This window comes from Wyeomyia smithii, chromosome 2 (genome assembly GCF_029784165.1).
Source record: "Wyeomyia smithii strain HCP4-BCI-WySm-NY-G18 chromosome 2, ASM2978416v1, whole genome shotgun sequence".
NCBI lineage: Eukaryota > Metazoa > Arthropoda > Insecta > Diptera > Culicidae > Wyeomyia > Wyeomyia smithii.
The window spans coordinates 138,048,941-138,067,987 of record NC_073695.1 but is presented as its reverse complement, the minus strand read 5'-3'; the positions used below and the strand labels follow the sequence as shown (position 1 = coordinate 138,067,987).

Below are 19,047 nucleotides of genomic sequence, written 5' to 3'. Positions count from 1 at the left end.
GTTCGTTAACAGTAAAACGACATCGAACGATACGAGGACGTAGTCCGGAGGTAGCATGATGATGTAGAAATACCTCGCGAATTCAAAACTATCGGAAATGTTGTACTCAATTGTGAGTCATCTGTTGTGAGAAATCGTATATAGGCATGACGAAAAATCATCTAAAAACTAGAGATAGTGAACACAGATCCAACTTCAACAAACTATCCGCATCCCCACACCATCCAAATGAGCAAAGAACAGCTCTTACACAACATATCATTGATCGCCAACACAAAGTGGCAACTTTACGGATCTCCCTATACTAGAAATGTGCCATATCTACAACATACCAACACAGCTAATTCCTGCACAGACGTTGACAATTTCAATACCACGTACGCAGGCATTTTTCACACTTAGAGCAAGCTCACCAGTGGCTAAATTGAAGTTTCTAAAGTTAGTTTGGCAACTCCCACTATAACGCGGCAACCGCACCGGGCGTTGCTATGTTGATTTGGGAAATAGCAATCCTCACCTCGAGTAGTAGCGAGTTATTCAATTTGGCAACGCGATAGCAACGTGTCGCATCGTTGCTATTTGATGAATACTGTCAAACTGTTGTTAGTTTTGTTGTGCTCTATAGTAAATGTTCGTAACAATATTATGATAATAACGAGTGTTTCGAATGCGGACATAATTGATCGGCCCCGGAAGACGGAGCGCTTCGCCTTAGTTAAACACGTCGTAGGACGCAAGTGTCGGCGTGAACCAGTGAGCCACTCAATTTTAATTTCGATTGAGCTGAAGGGTGTTTTTTTTCGGGCGGGTAGACATTTAGTTTTTTTTTTTAATTCGAGATGACCATTTTGGTTGGCACTCCAATCTACACGAAGTATAAAGCTCAAGTCCTCAAAAGATTGGTCAGCCATGTCATTAGTTCAATAAACCTGGAAGGTTTGAGCGAATTGCTCGGGAGTATTACCGACGATTGCTGCTGACCAGGGATCGGGTGCTACTCATTGCAAAGCACACGCCGTTGGGAGACTGCACTTTAATTTCTAAAGAGGCGAGTAAGAGCAGTTCGGATTGCTCTGTACATTCGTTTCCAAAGAGACGAGTAAGTGCAGGTAGCATGTCACTACACACTTTATCCGTCTCTTTCCGGAGATGTTTCTTATTCTCAGGGATCGGGTGCTATTCATTTTTTTGCGAATAGAATACACGATGTTGGGAGACTGTTCATCAATTTGCAAAGAGACGAGTAAGAGCAGTTCGGATCGCATTCGTGTCGTTCAGGAGACTTTACAAAATTTACCCCAGTATAGTGCAGAAAGACGTACCGTGACTGCGGGTAATTCCGCGCAGCACATTTTTTTCACGCACTCAGCTTAAACAACTGTTTTTCAGTAGTAAATTTTACTAAAACATGCCTAATCACTGTACTATTATAGCAGGCCAATCTATGCACATGGTAAAGCACACAAATTAACTGTGTTTTAGTGTAATGTACTATTAAAAAATTGTTTTTTAAGATGAGTGCGCAGAAAAATGTGCTGCGCGGAGTTACCCGTAGTTACGGTAGTTCCTACCTCACAAAATTTCTTGGTCTTTGTGCGTCTCTTTGTTCACTGAAAGAAAGCGACACGACATTATTAACACTTTAGAATTATTTATCGTGCAAATCGAAAAACTGGATCCTGAAAATAAGTGAAACCTTATGTGTTTATATGTTTCCATTTGTGCTTTATTGTAAACCCATTTATATATAAATATAAACCCTAAGAGCAAGCGCACCGGTGAGTTGCCATTTGAGTTGCTATTTTCACAACGCTGGCCGTTGCTATTTAGAAAGCAACCGATGTTCGCACCGGTCGTTGCTGTTGGGGATTACCAATTCATCTATCTCTTGTTAAGACCGGCGCTTGCCAATTGCTAAAGACCGTCACTAGCTAGCGTTAGCAAAATGTTTATGTGTGTCGTATTTCCCAGAAATTCTGCGCATCTAGTAATAACCAATTTATCTGTCCGTCAATTGTTTCTGGAATGATCTGCGTTTTTCTGCTTCATAAAATGTCCCCTTTATTTCAAGCAACTCTGTTTTAACTTTGTTTCAGTTTTCCCAAATTATCGATAACACATTTTTGTTGAGCAAGATCGCGCTAAATGACCTTTGGTCGAATATCGATCATTTTGACGTGGGACTACGTCTTTCTTTACTATACCAAGGTACATTCTGTGAAAACTGGATTGAACATGTAACGTTTTTGGTTGGCGGAATGGAAGATTTTAGATGCTAATAGCGCTCAAACATCTGTTCCGATTTCAATAGTTAATATATCGTTGGAAAGCTAAAATATACAAGATTTGTATAACATGATAATTTCAGTTACCATTTTCTTATTACTCCGTGAAAATTGCGGAAAAGTTTGAAGGTCGAATATCCACATACATTTTTCATACGATTGGTATATTTCCCTAACGCAGACTTCAAAAACATAGACGAAATGATTTCACGCATTCAGTCATTGGCTAGCAATGCCAGCCAATTGGCATCGCATTCATCACCCAACTAAAGCGACGAAGAAAGAAAGGAGAGATGCTTCCACGTGATTGGTTCTTCCCCCAATCACCCAAGTTACCCACAATGAGTGACGCTATAAAAGGATATTCCGTGTTGAGAGAAGCTCATTTCCTGGTCGACCGTCAAGGCGAACAGTTCGGCTTCCCTTAGATCTGAGTTGGAACCCACCAGTGGTAATCTAATTCAGATATCGTTGTTGGAATACAGCCCGAAATTGGACGTGAATGGCACTGGGGACTATTGGAAGCCGTTGGAAGGGACCATTGGAAGACTTGGAAGCCGTTTGGGTGCTGCCGATAGTGTAGGTATATTGTGTCGTACATCAAGCGTGTGTGTCTGAGTAGCGTGTGGGTGTGTGAATAGCGTGTGTGTGTATGTGTGAGTGGCGTGTGCGTGTATGTGTAAGTAACGTGTGTGTATGTGTAAGTAACTTGTGTGTGTATGTGTGTGTTTGTATGTGTGTGTCACTGTGTGTGTGTAAGTAGCGTGGGTGTGTGTATAAGTATCGTGTGCGTGTCTGAGTAGCGCGTGTGTGTGTGTATGTGTGTGTATGTATGTGTGTGTATGTATGTGTGTGTATTACGTGTATGTGTGTATGTGAGTATAACATGTGTGTGCAAAAATGTATTTATTCGAGGTAAATATATTTATGACAGAATACTTGTATAGGAAAAAGTCAATTATTTTTCCTGTTAGTACTTCAATTGGTATTTCTATGATAATGACCATAATTTTATGCTAGTTATTTTTAGCACTGAACTTGTTTTTCGTTTATTTGTAACATGGGACTGACCAAAATTCATATTTTTCTAATCAATTTACCAACAAAAAGCTTTTTCTTGCGATTTTTTGCGAGCACCGGGTATGTGAAAAAGTTTTTGAGGTTTAAACAAAAATAATGAGAAATTACATGTGGCTGTTATGCATTTATGGGCAGTTCATGTGGGTATTGGTATTGGTATGCTGTGGTTTATGACAGGTGTATGTGTTTTTTTTTGTGAAAAGTTCATGGATTATTGTGTATGGTATTTGTACGTTTGGTGTGTGTTATATACTATGGCTCTGGCAGAATTAAATCTTTACACCCATCAAAGTAACACGGCAAGCCTACGTTTGTGCACTCAAGCACATACCCTTTAACTTTTTGATTTGAATAAAACTTTGCACACGTATTTGGCTTAGCAAACTGAGGATTTTTCACAGATGGAGAGATTTTTTACACCCATATTCTACAAGGGCGTATGCCTTTTGGCATATGTTTTATTCGAAGCATTGTAGCCCAGAAACCGTTGGTTGTATAGAAAAACTGTCTGAGAATGAGTTGTAGGGAATTAGAAATGCATCATAAAAAAATTATACACAGTACAAAAAAAATATTTTTTGACCAAAAAAAGTTAAAAATAAACATTCAATTTCAATTAAAAAAAAAGAGTTGAATTTTTTTTTAATTTTTTTTTAAATAAACTTGATGTTAATACGCAACTTTAAAAAAAATACCCCAGGATGGAGAAATGAAAAATATTTTTATGGCAGATTTATTTTTTTATAAAAATTCTAATTAAAACATTTTTCAAAATATTTGTATTCTGATGATTTTAAAAGATGCAGAGAGTCATTTTGAATTAAAAAGCTCTTGGTAGTTAACATTCTCAAGGCATCGGTTTTCGAGTTATTCTGAATTCAAGCTCGAAAAATTATTAAAATTTAGGAAAATACACGTGTTTCTTAATTGGTCCGTGGTTCTCCAGCAAAAACCATACGTTCATTGGAATGCTTGATCAAAACCTACACGCCTACCTACACGTTCCCCCTTGCCGAATGTTTTATAAAAAAATATGTTTGTCGTGCAACACTACCTACTTGCTTACTAATAATAACTGTTTGTAAAGTACGCTACCAATATCTTATAATATCTGTTTTCGTATATAAATACGACTGCACTTCTCTAGAAGTGTTAGTAAAAGTTTGCATTTTGTGAAAATGGAATACCAAACCCAAGTGCTGTAAACCCTTTCTGATCATCGGTGCTCATCAAGCTTTCGCATATTAAACGAAAACGTTATTGCAAAATTAAAAATATTGAACTGTCAAGCTCATTTTAATACGTCTTTATCAATTTGTGATTCGTGTAGATTATATTGTATCGAAGTGAAAGATTAATTTGATCTCGAAGAGCATCCACACAATTCATTCATGGAACCATTAACATCAGGATGTGGAAGAAACATTCTACCGACGGAGTTGCAACCATCTGCATCTGTATACGAATTGGCGGAGATATCAAGAAAGCATTCAAAAATAATACTCCAGAACATAGAAAATTGAGTTATTCAACAAAGGCCTAGCTGGAATCAACGTATCACCGATAACACTGGCAAAGCTCAATAAGGAAAAATATCCTAAAAAAGAATCTGAACATTACTGACGGTATAAGAAAAAACATTTTTGATTTTGATGCTGAAGAAGACCTGGATTAATTGAAACGAAAAGCGAGAGACTTCGACGAGATGATTTTGCAGTTAAAAGAAAAATTTACTGCGCCCGAATGATCGAGGGAAGATAAAGTAAGAATATTTTCGGTTCTACCGAAATCTTGGAACCAACAAACGATAGCAGAATAGTTTGAAACAACGGAATACATTGTGAAACAGGCTCGGCGCATATCAAAGGTTAGTGGAATATTGGCTATTCCTGACGTGAGGCTTGGACATGGATTGCCCTTGGAAGTAAAATACGAGGTATTGGAAAAGTTGATAAATGACTTTCTGCATCTTTTAAAATCATCAGGATAAATTTTTTTTGAAAAATGTTTGAATTAGAATTTTTTTAAAAAAAATCAATCTACCATATAAAAATTATTTTTCATTGCTCCATCATGGACTTTTTTTTAAAAGTTGCGTATTAATTTCAAGTTTATTTAAAAAAATTCAGCTCATTTTTTTTAATTGAAATTTAATGTTTATTTTTAATTTTTTTTTGTCAAAAAAAATTTTTTTTGTACAGTGTATAATTTTTTTATGATGCATTTCTAATTCCCTACAACTCATTCTCAGACAGTTTTTCTATACAACCAACGGTTTCTGGGCTGCAATGCTTCGAATAAAACCTATGCCAAAAGGCATACGCCCTTTTAGAATGTTACTCATGGGTGTAAAAAATCTCTCCATCTGTGAAAAATGCTCAGTTTGCTAAGCCAAATACATGTGCAAAGTTTCATTCAAATCAAAAATGGTCGATTAAATTTTCGCGTATTTCCACGTCATTTGAAATGATTTTGCTCTGTTGCAGGTTTCTTCGTTTGTGCGAGCATAGATTTTTTATCCTTGTATGTTCAATTAAAGTAATTGCGTTAGACCATGGCATGTTCCGCAACGTTGCCTTCAATAACTATTATACTTAAAATTGGCGAATCATTAATTGTATTTTGTACTTTGTGCTGTTCCGGACGCAACGGGGAAATTGAGACTAACATGCCTTCAAAAGAGTCAGCAGCTGGGATCGTCTAACTACTCAGAGCTGTGCAAAAAATCCTCGTGCCTCTCGCAGATACTTGTGCACGTCTCCAATATTTGGAAGGAGTAAGAAACGAAGGAGAGAGTGATTTTCTACCTGAGAGTCAGAGATCGGGTGGTACTCGTTTTTTTTTGCGTGGAAAGCACACGCCGTTGGGAGACTGCACATTAATTTTTAAAGAGACGAGTAAGAGCAGTTCGGATTGCACTGTACATTCGTTTCCAAAGAGACAAGTAAGTGCAGTTCGCATGTCACAGCACTCTTTATCCGTCTCTTCCCGGAGATGTCTCTGTGCAATGGAAGCGTTCGAAACTTGCTATGAAGGTTGTATTAAAATCTGTGTACGAGCCAGCAAGAAGACGCAAACGGACAAAATTTTCACACAGTGCAGGCATAATTAGGGATGCCACTAATATTTTTAAATAATCTGTGGGAATACTAAAAATAAAACTGAAAAAAACTGGATCCTAAAAATAAGTGAAACCTTATGTGTTTTAATTTGTGCTTTATTGTAAACCCATTTGGAGCAAGCCCACCAGTGGCTAAATTGAAGTTTCTAAAGCTAGTTTGGCAACTCCCACCATAACGCGGCAACCGCACCGGGCGTTGCTATGTTGATTTGGGAAATAACAATCCTCACCTCGAGTAGTAGCGAGTTATTCAATTTGGCAACGCGATAGCAACGTGTCGCATCGTTGCTATTTGATGAATACTGTCAAACTGTTGTTAGTTTTGTTGTGCTCTATAGTAAATGTTCGTAACAATATTATGATAATAATGAGTGTTTCGAATGCGGACATAATTGGTCGGCCCCGGAAGACGGAGCGCTTCGCCTTAGGGGCCGTTCCAAAACCACGTGGTCATATTTTGATCACTTTTTATACCCCCCGTACCCCCCGTGGTCTTTCGTGGTCTTTTGGCCAACCCCTCTCCCCCCTTGCGACTTTAACCACGTGGTCTTTTTATTTGTCAAGTGCCGAAAATTCGCTTAATTTTTTAAGATTTTTATTGTTATACTTTCAGTACCTACATTCATATTTCTAAAATGCAAAAGCTTCATTCTTGACTAAGTGGCAACAACAAATTATAAGTCAGAAAAGACCACGTGGTCATTTCGTCAACCCCCCCCACCCCCGTGCGTGGTCTTTCGTGGTCTTTTGACAAACCCCCCCGTCCCCCTCTTTATGACCACGTGGTTTAGGAACGGCCCCTTAGTTAAACACGTCGTAGGACGCAAGTGTCGGCGTGAACCAGTGAGCCACTCAATTTTGATTTCGATTGAGCTGAAGGGTGTTTTTTTTTCGAGCGGGTAGACATTTAGTTTTTTTTTTTTTTTAATTCGAGATGACCATTTTGGTTGGCACTCTAATCTACACGAAGTATAAAGCTCAAGTCCTCAAAAGATTGGTCAGCCATGTCATTAGTTCAATAAACCTGGAAGGTTTGAGCGAATTGCTCGGGAGTATTACTGGGTGCTACTCATTGCAAAGCACACGCCGTTGGGAGACTGCACTTTAATTTCTAAAGAGGCGAGTAAGAGCAGTTCGGATTGCTCTGTACATTCGTTTCCAAAGAGACGAGTAAGTGCAGGTAGCATGTCACTACACACTTTATCCGTCTCTTTCCGGAGATGTTTCTTATTCTCAGGGATCGGGTGCTACTCATTTTTTGCGAATAGAATACACGATGTTGGGAGACTGTACATCAATTTCCAAAGAGACGAGTAAGAGCAGTTCGGATCGCATTCGTGTCGTTCAGGAGACTTTACAAAATTTACCCCAGTATAGTGCAGAAAGACGTACCGTGACTGCGGGTAATTCCGCGCAGCACATTTTTTTCACGCACTCAGCTTAAACAACTGTTTTTCAGCAGTAAATTTTACTAAAACATGCCCAATCACTATACTATTATAGCAGGCCAATCTATGCACATGGTAAAGCACACAAATTAACTGTGTTTAAGTGAAATGTACTATTAAAAAATTGTTTTTTAAGATGAGTGCGCAGAAAAATGTGCTGCGCGGAGTTACCCGTAGTTACGGTAGTTCCTACCTCACAAAATTTCTTGGTCTTTGTGCGTCTCTTTGTTCACTGAAAGAAACCGACACGACATTATTAACACTTTAGAATTATTTATCGTGCAAATCGAAAAACTGGATCCTGAAAATAAGTGAAACCTTATGTGTTTATGTGTTTACATTTGTGCTTTATTGTAAACCCATTTATATATAAATTTAGAATTATTTATCGTGCAAATCGAAAACCTGGATCCTGAAAATAAGTGAAACCTTATGTGTTTATGTGTTTCCATTTGTGCTTTATTGTAAACCCATTTATTTATAAATATAAACCCTAAATGGGTTTACAATAAAGCACAAATTAAAACACATAAGGTTTCACTTATTTTAAGGATCCAGTTTTTTTCAGTTTTATTTTTAGTATTCCCACAGATTATTTAAAAATATTAGTGGCATCCCTAATTATGCCTGCGCTGTGTGAAAATTTTGTCCGTTTGCGTCTTCTTGCTGGCTCGTACACAGATTTTAATACACGGATAAAGAGTGCTGTGACATGCGAACTGCACTTACTCGTCTCTTTGGAAACGAATGTACAGTGCAATCCGAACTGCTCTTACTCGTCTCTTTAAAAATTAATGTGCAGTCTCCCAACGGCGTGTGCTTTCCACGCAAAAAAACGAGTACCACCCGATCTCTGACTCTCAGGTAAAAAATCTCTCTCTCCTTCGCTTCTTACTCCTTCCAAATATTGGAGACGTGCACAAGAATCTGCGTGACGCACGAGGATTTTTTGCACAGCTCTGAGTAGTTAGACGATCCCTGCTGCTGACTCTTCTGAAGGCATGTTAGTCTCAATTTCCCCGTTGCGTCCGGTTGTTGAATAAAAAATCATTTTTCGCATCTACAGCTGTTTTAATCTTCGAAAACAACGTAAGACGCATTTGAAAGCGGCGTCGGAAATGGTCATCGGTATAGACCTGTGTTTCCGAAAAAAAAACATTGTTAAAACGCTGGATGGCACCTTCCTCAGCACAGCGGTCAATATTTTACCGTTTTCCAGGCTGAGAGCCGCCTCGAATCTTTCCAAAAATCCTTTTCATACTCGCGTATGAGAACATTTGTTCCGCGAAATCATTTTCTTCGTCACTAGAATCAACCAAATACTCGAGAACAATTTCCGCGTTCTACATTTAAACTTTTTTTGGCTGCAAATTTGCAAATATTAATAGCAAATTGTAGAAACCGAAACAGCACAAAGTACAAAATACAATTAATGATTCGCCAATTTTAAGTATAATAGTTATTGAAGGCAACGTTGCGGAACATGCCACGGTCTAACGCAATTACTTTAATTGAACATACAAGGATAAAAAATCCATGCTCGCACAAACGAAGAAACCTGCAACAGAGCAAAATCATTTCAAATGACGTGGAAATACGCGAAAATTTAATCGACCATTTTTGATTTGAATGAAACTTTGCACATGTATTTGGCTTGGCAAACTGAGCATTTTTCACAGATGGAGAGATTTTTTACACCCATGAGTAACATTCTAAAAGAGCGTATGCCTTTTGGCATAGGTTTTATTCGAAGCATTGCAGCCCAGAAACCGTTGGTTGTATAGAAAAACTGTCTGAGAATGAGTTGTAGGGAATTAGAAATGCAATATAAAAAAATTATACACTGTACAAAAAAAAATTTTTTTTGACAAAAAAAAATTAAAAATACACATTAAATTTCAATTAAAAAAATGAGCTGATTTTTTTTTAAATAAACTTGAAATTAATACGCAACTTTTAAAAAAAAGTCCAGGATGGAGAAAGGAAAAATAATTTTTATATGGTAGATTGATTTTTTTTTTTTATAAAAATTCTAATTCAAACATTTTTCAAAAAAAATTTATTCTGATGATTTTAAAAGATGCAGAAAGTCATTTACAACTTTTCACAAAAATAAGTTACAAATTTATTAATTGGTTTCACGAGTGTCTCTATATTACATCGATCTATTGCAATCCATTGTAGGAAATGTATTTCTCTCACACAAGGTTCCTCAAGTTCTTTGAAAAAACTGTTTTCAAAATCTAAACGGCTTGGGCAATGTTCAAATTTGCGGAGATAACAATATTTGGATCGTGTAGTTGAGCTACATAACAGTTGTTCAAAGTAAAATTCAGAATCATTTTGGAATGAATATTTCTTTAGACTGTGTATCATCAATTCAGTATTCTCACAAATATTATGAGATCCTGAGCTTCCAAGTAATTTACAATGCTTAGGTTTCATAGCTCTGAAAGAAGTCAACCCAATATCAGTTTTGCTGATATCTTTAAAATAAACGTAAGCCTCACGAATTGCATTCATTGAGAGTCGCTTGTGCACAAGTTGTCGCTTACCATCTTTTCTCCCTGAAACGTAGTCCCTTTGCCCTGGCATGGCTCTATTGACGTGGTCACTGTCATAAAGCTGCAGTACCTCGTATTTTACTTCCAGGGGCAATCCATGTCCAAGCCTCACGTCAGGAATAGCCAATGTTCCACTAACCTCTGACATGCGCCGAGCCTGTTTCACAATGTATTCCGTTGTTTCAAACTATTCTGTTATCGTTTGTTGGTTCCAAGATTTCGGTAGAACCGAAAATATTCTTACTTTATCTTCCCTCGAGCATTCGGGCGCAGTAATTTTTTCTTTTAACTGCAAAATCATCTCGTCGAAGTCTCTCGCTTTACGTTTCAATAAATCCAGGTCTTCTTCAGCATCAAAATCAAAAATGTTTTTTCTTATACCGTCAGTAATGTTCAGATACTTTTTTAGGATATTTTTTCTTATTGAGCTTTGCCAGTGATATCGGTGATACGTTGATTCCAGCTAGGCCTTTGTTGAATAACTCAATTTTCTATGTTCTGGAGTATTATTTTTGAATGCTTTCTTGATATCTCCGCCAATTCGTATACAGATGCAGATGGTTGCAACTCCGTCGGTAGAATGTTTCTTCCACATCCTGATGTTAATGGTTCCATGAATGAATTGTGTGGATGCTCTTCGAGATCAAATTAATCTTTCACTTCGATACAATATAATCTACACGAATCACAAATTGATAAAGACGTATTAAAATGAGCTAGACAGTTCAATATTTTCAATTTTGCAATAACGTTTTCGTTTAATTTGCGAAAGCTTGATGAGCACCGATGATCAGAAAGGGTTTACAGCACTTGGGTTTGGTATTCCATTTTCACAAGATGCATACTTTTACTAACACTTCTAGAGAAGTGCAGTCGTATTTATATACGAAAACAGATATTATAGGATATTGGTAGCGTACTTTACAAACAGTTATTATTAGTAAACAAGTAGGTAGTGTTGCACGACAAACATATTTTTTTATAAAACATTCGGCAAGGGGGAACGTGTAGGTAGGCGTGTAGGTTTTGATCAAGCATTCCAATGAACGTATGGTTTTTGCTGGAGAACCACGGACCAATTAAGAAACACGTGTATTTTCCTAAATTTTAATAATTTTTCGAGCTTGAATTCAGAATAACTCGAAAACCGATGCCTTGAGAATGTTAACTACCAAGAGCTTTTTAATTCAAAATGACTCTCTGCATCTTTTAAATTCATCAGAATACAAATATTTTGAAAAATGTTTGAATTAGAATTTTTATAAAAAAATAAATCTACCATAAAAATATTTTTCATTTCTCCATCCTGGAGTATTTTTTAAAGTTGCGTATTAACATCAAGTTTATTTTAAAAATATTAAAAAAAATTCAACTCTTTTTTTTAATTGAAATTGAATGTTTATTTTTAACTTTTTTTGGTCAAAAAATAATTTTTTTGTACTGTGTATAATTTTTTTATGATGCATTTTTAATTCCCTACAACTCATTCTCAGACAGTTTTTCTATACAACCAACGGTTTCTGGGCTACAATGCTTCGAATAAAACCTATGCCAAAGCCAAATACGTGTGCAAAGTTTTATTCAAATCAAAAAGTTAGAGGGTATGTGCTTGAGTGCACAAACGTAGGCTTGCCGTGTTACTTTGATGGGTGTAAAGATTTAATTCTGCCAGAGCCATAGTATATAACACACACCAAACGTACAAATACCATACACAATAATCCATGAACTTTTCACAAAAAAAAACACATACACCTGTCATAAACCACAGCATACCAATACCAATACCCACATGAACTGCCCATAAATGCATAACAGCCCCATGTAATTTCTCATCACTTTTTGTTTAAACCTCAAAAACTTTTTCACATACCCGGTGCTCGCAAAAAAAAAGCTTTTTGTTGCTAAATTGATTAGAAAAATATGAATTTTGGTCAGTCCCATGTTACAAATAAACGAAAAACAAGTTCAGTGCTGAAAATAACTAGCATAAAATTATGGTCATTTTCATAGAAATACTAATTGAAGTACTAACAGGAAAAATAATTGACTTTTTCCTATACAAGTATTCTGTCATAAATATATTTACCTCGAATAAATACATTTTTGCACACACATGTTATACTCACATACACACATACACGTAATACACACACATACATACACACACATACATACACACACATACATACACACACATACACACACACGCGCTACTCAGACACGCACACGATACTTACACCCACACCCACGCTACTTACACACACACAGTGACACACACATCCAAACACACACATACACACACGTTACTTACACATACACACACGTTACTTACACGCCACTCACACATACACACACACGCTATTCACACACCCACACGCTACTCAGACACACACGCTTGATGTACGACACACTATACCTACACTATCGGCAGCACCCAAACGGCTTCCAAGTCTTCCAATGGTCCCTTCCAACGGCTTCCAATAGTCCCCAGTGCCATTCACGTCCGATTCCGGGCTGTATTCCAACAACGATATCTGAATTAGATTACCACTGGTGGGGTCCAACTCAGATCGAAGGGAAGCCGAACTGTTCGCCTTGACGGTCGACCAGGGAATGAGCTTCTCTCAACACGGAATATCCTTTTATAGCGTCACTCATTGTGGGTAACTTGGGTGATTGGGGGAAGAACCAATCACGTGGAAGCATCTCTCCTTTCTTTCTTCGTCGCTTTAGTTGGGTGATGAATGCGATGCCAATTGGCTGGCATTGCTAGCCAATGACTGAATGCGTGAAATCATTTCGTCTATGTTTTTGAAGTCTGCGTTAGGGAAATATACCAATCGTATGAAAAATGTATGTGGATATTCGACCTTCAAACTTTTCCGCAATTTTCACGGAGTAATAAGAAAATGGTAACTGAAATTATCATGTTATACAAATCTTGTATATTTTAGCTTTCCAACGATATATTAACTATTGAAATCGGAACAGATGTTTGAGCGCTATTAGCATCTAAAATCTTCCATTCCGCCAACCAAAAACGTTACATGTTCAATCCAGTTTTCACAGAATGTACCTTGGTATAGTAAAGAAAGACGTAGTCCCACGTCAAAATGATCGATATTCGACCATAGGTCATTTAGCGCGATCTTGCTCAACAGAAATGTGTTATCGATAATTTGGGAAAACTGAAACAAAGTTAAAACAGAGTTGCTTGAAATAAAGGGGACATTTTATGAAGCAGAAAAACGCAGATCATTCCAGAAACAATTGACGGACAGATAAATTGGTTATTACTAGATGCGCAGAATTTCTGGGAAATACGACACACATAAACATTTTGCTAACGCTAGCTAGTGACGGTCTTTAGCAATTGGCAAGCGCCGGTCTTAACAAGAGATAGATGAATTGGTAATCCCCAACAGCAACGACCGGTGCGAACATCGGTTGCTATCCAAAATAGCAACGGCCAGCGTTGTGAAAATAGCAACTCAAATGGCAACTCACCGGTGCGCTTGCTCTAAGTGAAATCCACTTTGCAGTAGCGCATCGATTTCGATAGTGCGTAACACTGGTACACATCTCCCCAGCTAGTCTCGAGGTACGATGCTGGCCTAATAAACCAGTCGTCGTAGGTTCGAGTCTTGACTCGGGAGTGACTGTTAGTGTCAGTAGGATCGTAGCGCTAGCCCCGCAATTGCCCTGTACACTTAACGGTTGGCTGCGAAGTCTGTGTATAGTAAACAGAAGGTCAAATTCCGAATCGGAATGTAGCACCAAGGCTTTGCTTTGCTTTAACACTGGTTGATAGTACTTGCCTGTAAAGTAGTTCTCTGTACTAGTTCTAGCTCACCCTCCAAGCTAGCATCTAACAGTAGCGCCAAAGGGTCAAAACTCACGCGCCGAGCTAATTTTGTTTGGCTATTAGTAATGACCATAGATGAAAATCCACGTTTACGCAGAGACACCTCTTCAATGGGTTTGTCTTGAAAGCTTTCCGAATACTCATCACTGTGATGATGTTCGCTAATGTTTTTATTGCATGATCGTTCGATATCATTGAATTTGTTAGTATGGTCGTCGTTATGTAGAAAAACATCATCATATTTTTCAATATCAGTAGGCAGCGGTTGTTTTGTATCATCTGATGATGGTGTGTCGACAGCACGATTATTAGCTACATTGAGCATTTTGTAATTTGAATGTTTTAGTTTTGGTTGCTCACAACTTGGAGATTTCTTTATAGTTAAGGGCTTAGCCTTTATTGGCTGATTATCTAAAGCAATAGTAGGTTTATTCAATATGTCGTTCAATTCACATATGCTATTTTCGTTGTAACCAGATTCTGTGTTATTTGAAGAGATAGGATTGTTTCTTTTGATCGGTTTGGGTGGCAAGGCAGGTTTAAGCTTTTCTGAAACTTTTGAGCAACTCGCGAGTGGTTGCTGCGATTGAGGCATAACCATGTTAATTTTGACAACTGAAGTACTGTTAGGCTTCATGTTGATAATATTGTTGTTTGGCTTCCGTGGTGGCACTACTAAATTTCCAGACGGAATTCTGTGAAGTATAGTGTGTGAAGAATCCCAACTTTGATTTATCATTATTGGGTTGGTGCGTGTAATTTGTTCTTCAGCAGGACAAATTTTATCATCGACTGTGATTCGAACAGGCTCGTTCGAAATTGATGACGATTTGCTGTAAACAGTAGTAGATAGATGGATAATATCTTTATCGTTGTCGCATACATTTGTATTAGCATTTGATGATGTTTCTGAAACATTTTTGTTGAGTGCGCTTGAATTGCCGTCGTCCGTGTCATCATTGCGATTACAAAAGTATACATTGTATTCAGCGTCTTCATCTCGGGATATCTCACGATCGATTATAATTATATCATTACAGCTTTGAATGGGAAAAGTACGTATGGCAGGTGCTTTCGAATAGTTATACGATTCGTCGTAATCCTGTATTATGTTTGTTTTTAGCATAAGTTCCTTTCTTTTCTGTTTGGCAGCTAGTTTAATTTCGTCACTTTCTGCTGCTAAGTTGGTATCAGTTGATATATCGGCAGATACAGTGCGCATTTCTGTTTGAATAAGATTGTTCAACACACTAGTTTTGTTTCCATTATTCGCCACAGCGATGGTTTTTTGTGGTATGTGAGAAAATGGCTCAACGGCAACTATATTATTCCTTGGCAATCGTAGATGAGGATAAAAATTTGAAGATATTGATCTTTAATACATAAGTTAGCCAGTTAAAATGTTTTTACATTATTTCTTTGGAACATTACCTTACATGATTTGAACACATATTATCCAAGAGTGATGCTTGAGAGGATAATGACTGATGGTGAGTTATATTCGATATGCGCTTCTTATGAAGCCTACCTTGTAATTCTAATATACGTTGGTCTACTGACTGGAGTTCTGCTTGGCGTTTTTGCAATGCCTCCCGTTGTAAATGAAGTCTGGCATCTTGTTGCAATGATAGTTGATTACGGTACTGTAAAGAGAACCGAAAAAATCATCAGTACACTAAGGTCGTTTTTTACGCGGGGGATGCGTTCCAAATTTGTATGGGCCCGCGTAAAAAACGACTTTTTTGAGTTGCAAATATAACAAAGAAACCGTCCTAAAACGTTAAAACCTCGTTTGAATATGATAGTGGCCAATCTAGAGACCAAAATTCAATATTTTAAATTTTGAGTATTTACACCAAAAATTGTGAATTTTTTTGAAAACTGGTATATGATCACTCGTGGCCTAAAACGGAAAACGTGATTGAAATGAGGTCGATATCTTGTGCCGTTTTTTAGTAACGGAGGAAAGCAATCCGCGTAAAAAAAAAACTGCGTAAAAAGCGACCTTACTGTATTGGAAACGTTATAATAGGGGAGAGGGGGGCAGTTTCGGACAATTTTTCTACCATAATTTTTAATATTTTTTGTTATCTTTTAAAAAAATCTGAATTCATCCTGGCTGTTGCTTGGACATCAGAGTATCATATAAGCGTGTTAATTGTGTGCGATGATGCGATTTCGATTGATTTATTTGAATTTTTCAAAATTGATTTTTTGTCCGAATGTGCCCTGTGTGTGGGGTAGTTTCGGACATTCCAGGGGCACTTTCGGAGTGTTGAAAAACTTTTCTAGATTAATGAAAATTTTGTGTTTTTCAACTATTTCTTCCATATAAACAGAGACTGAGATCAGATGCTTCGCAAACTTCGAAACCTTTTATTTCATAAAATAAAAATCGAGCAAACTGGCTATAAAGGGGATACAAGAACTATGCCATTTTCTCGGCAATATTTTATTGGTTCAAAGTACAATGGCATTCGTGATTGTCAAGCAACAGCAAAATTGGATCTCTAACGCTGCTTTCTGGAACCTTATTCAAGTGTTCCAGGACACTGAGAAACAATTTTTCAATCGCCTTGGAAACTTTCGATCAAATATTTCTCTAGAAATGTTTTTTCCATGTTCGTAAATACTTGTTGATCTGAGTTTTTGGACGAGAAACTTTCTGATTCTTCCGTTTTTTCGTTTCTCTGATTTTTCAGACGACAGACCAAGGTACTTCTTTTAATTCCGCAGGTATCTGAAGCGTGTCTCAAAGACATTCTTTCTTTAGAAACTCTCCCCAGCTCATTTTCGTTGATGCTTGCTCTTTCGGTTTTCCTTTTGTAGTTCCGAACCATTTTTAGAACTGAGAATCAGTCTAAATCGATATTTGTTAATAAACAACAATCAAACACAAATTTGGTAAGTGCCCGAATGTGCCCCACCACCATCCGAAGACAAATCTTAATTTTATCTGATAAATAAGATTTTTATTTCCCGTTATCACGTTTTTTCATTGCATGTTAGTTACAAACTAAGGTGGTGTACTTGAAAACATGGATGAACGAAGGCACTGTGTTATTTTCAAAAATCATAAACAACCAAGGGCTATCAAATAAATTTCTTTTCGAGCGTCTTAGTAGAATGGAATTGATTTTTGAGAATAGGTTATGTTTCCATTTAATTCTACTACAAAAAATCGAAAACCCTTTAATCGAATACCGTCCGCAGATACGTATTTCGGCTGCTACATGTTTTTTCCTTGTTGGGGACATTGTACCACTGCGACCAGTGCTACATGTTCAGCCACTTTTGATTTGAAAAGGTGTGGTGGATCATTTTTGGAAACTTTGCATGCTTTGGTGACCTCTGCCATATGCTCGGTAGGATTTTTGCTCAATAGAGACGTAGGTAATCGTTTTTCATGGCTTTTCAAAATCCTACCGAAAAACCCTAGATCCAGTACAGGACAAAAAACAACTACAACAAATAATATGACTACCTAACTTCAATTTAGGAATTTTCCATCTACCTACTTCTACCTACACGCATATAAAAAGGGGGTTACTCAGTTATGCTCTTCAACAGTCCACATAAGCACTGATGATGGTTGCATGTAGCAACCAAAATACGTATCTGCGGACGGTATTCGATAAAAGGGTATGTATTCGATTTTTTGTAGTAGAATTACATGGAAACACAACCTACTCTCAAAAATCAAGTGCTATCAAACTATATGGTAAACAGAGAAAAAAAATGTTAGTATTGACCTTACACCCATGGTTATCGCAACAATCACAGAATTTTTTAGTTATTACCATGATAATTGTCACCTTGAAAAAGTTCATGGTTGAAAATACCATGAGAGTTAGAAAAGCAGTAACCATATACATTGTCAAAACAACTCAATCACAGCGGTCATATAGCGACCATGTTTTAACTGGTGATCAAAACTATCGATATTTGCATCAGTACTAGTTTGCCGGTTAAATTTAACTATTAATGTGTCATGCGAACAAGAGTTATGAAGAAGGTTAAAGTTCCACCTATTGTGGTATTTGTAGCAAATTTTAAAGCTTTTCGATCAAAACTTTCATCATTTCTGTCGGATGTGAAAGTACTTTTCAAATTGGCCGCCAAGGCGAAATTCGTATTTTGGCCGAATATTTTGATGGCCATAAACATCTTTTACAGTATTTGACTGAAAAGATGTATAAATTTTATCCTTTTGATGCCAAAAACGAGAGACCGTTTAAGGCTGTTTTGAAAGGTCTTTCAAATGATCAAACTATTGATGAAATTAAAGATTGTTTATCATAATCACTTGGTTTTGCCCCCAACCAAGTAATTTTGATGAAACGAAAGGCTAATGCCAAAATTAATCAAACTGGAATACACCAGAAAAATTACTTAGTACATTTTGATCGTACCAAAGTAAATAATTTGAAATGTTTGGAAAAAGCACGTGTTTTATTTAACGTACGAATAAAGTGGGAAAATTTCAAGAGACATGGACATAATCTTACGCAATGTCGGAATTGTCGAGCCTATGGTCATGGAACTCGAAACTGTCATATGGCAGCTAAATGTATGATTTGTGGTGACACTAGTCACACGAAAGATATCTGCCCCGTGAAAGAGACCGCTAATGGTTTCAAATGTGTAAATTGCGGGGGAAATCACAAATCTAATTTCTTTA

At 37.2% G+C, this 19,047-nt stretch overlaps 1 protein-coding gene across 1 annotated transcript in view; it reads right to left on the bottom strand.

Moving 5' to 3' along the window:
* Positions 1 to 16,018, bottom strand: part of LOC129723611 (apoptosis-stimulating of p53 protein 2) — a 172,181-nt gene extending 156,163 nt beyond the window's left edge. The window contains exons 1-2 of the mRNA XM_055677938.1: positions 15,798 to 16,018; positions 14,320 to 15,739 (exon numbers count right to left, since the gene is read on the bottom strand). Of these exons, the coding sequence (XP_055533913.1) occupies positions 14,320 to 15,739; positions 15,798 to 15,817 (1,440 nt within the window). The 5' untranslated portion in view covers positions 15,818 to 16,018. The remainder of the gene's footprint in view (positions 1 to 14,319; positions 15,740 to 15,797) is intronic.
* Positions 16,019 to 19,047: the final 3,029 nt, after the last annotated feature.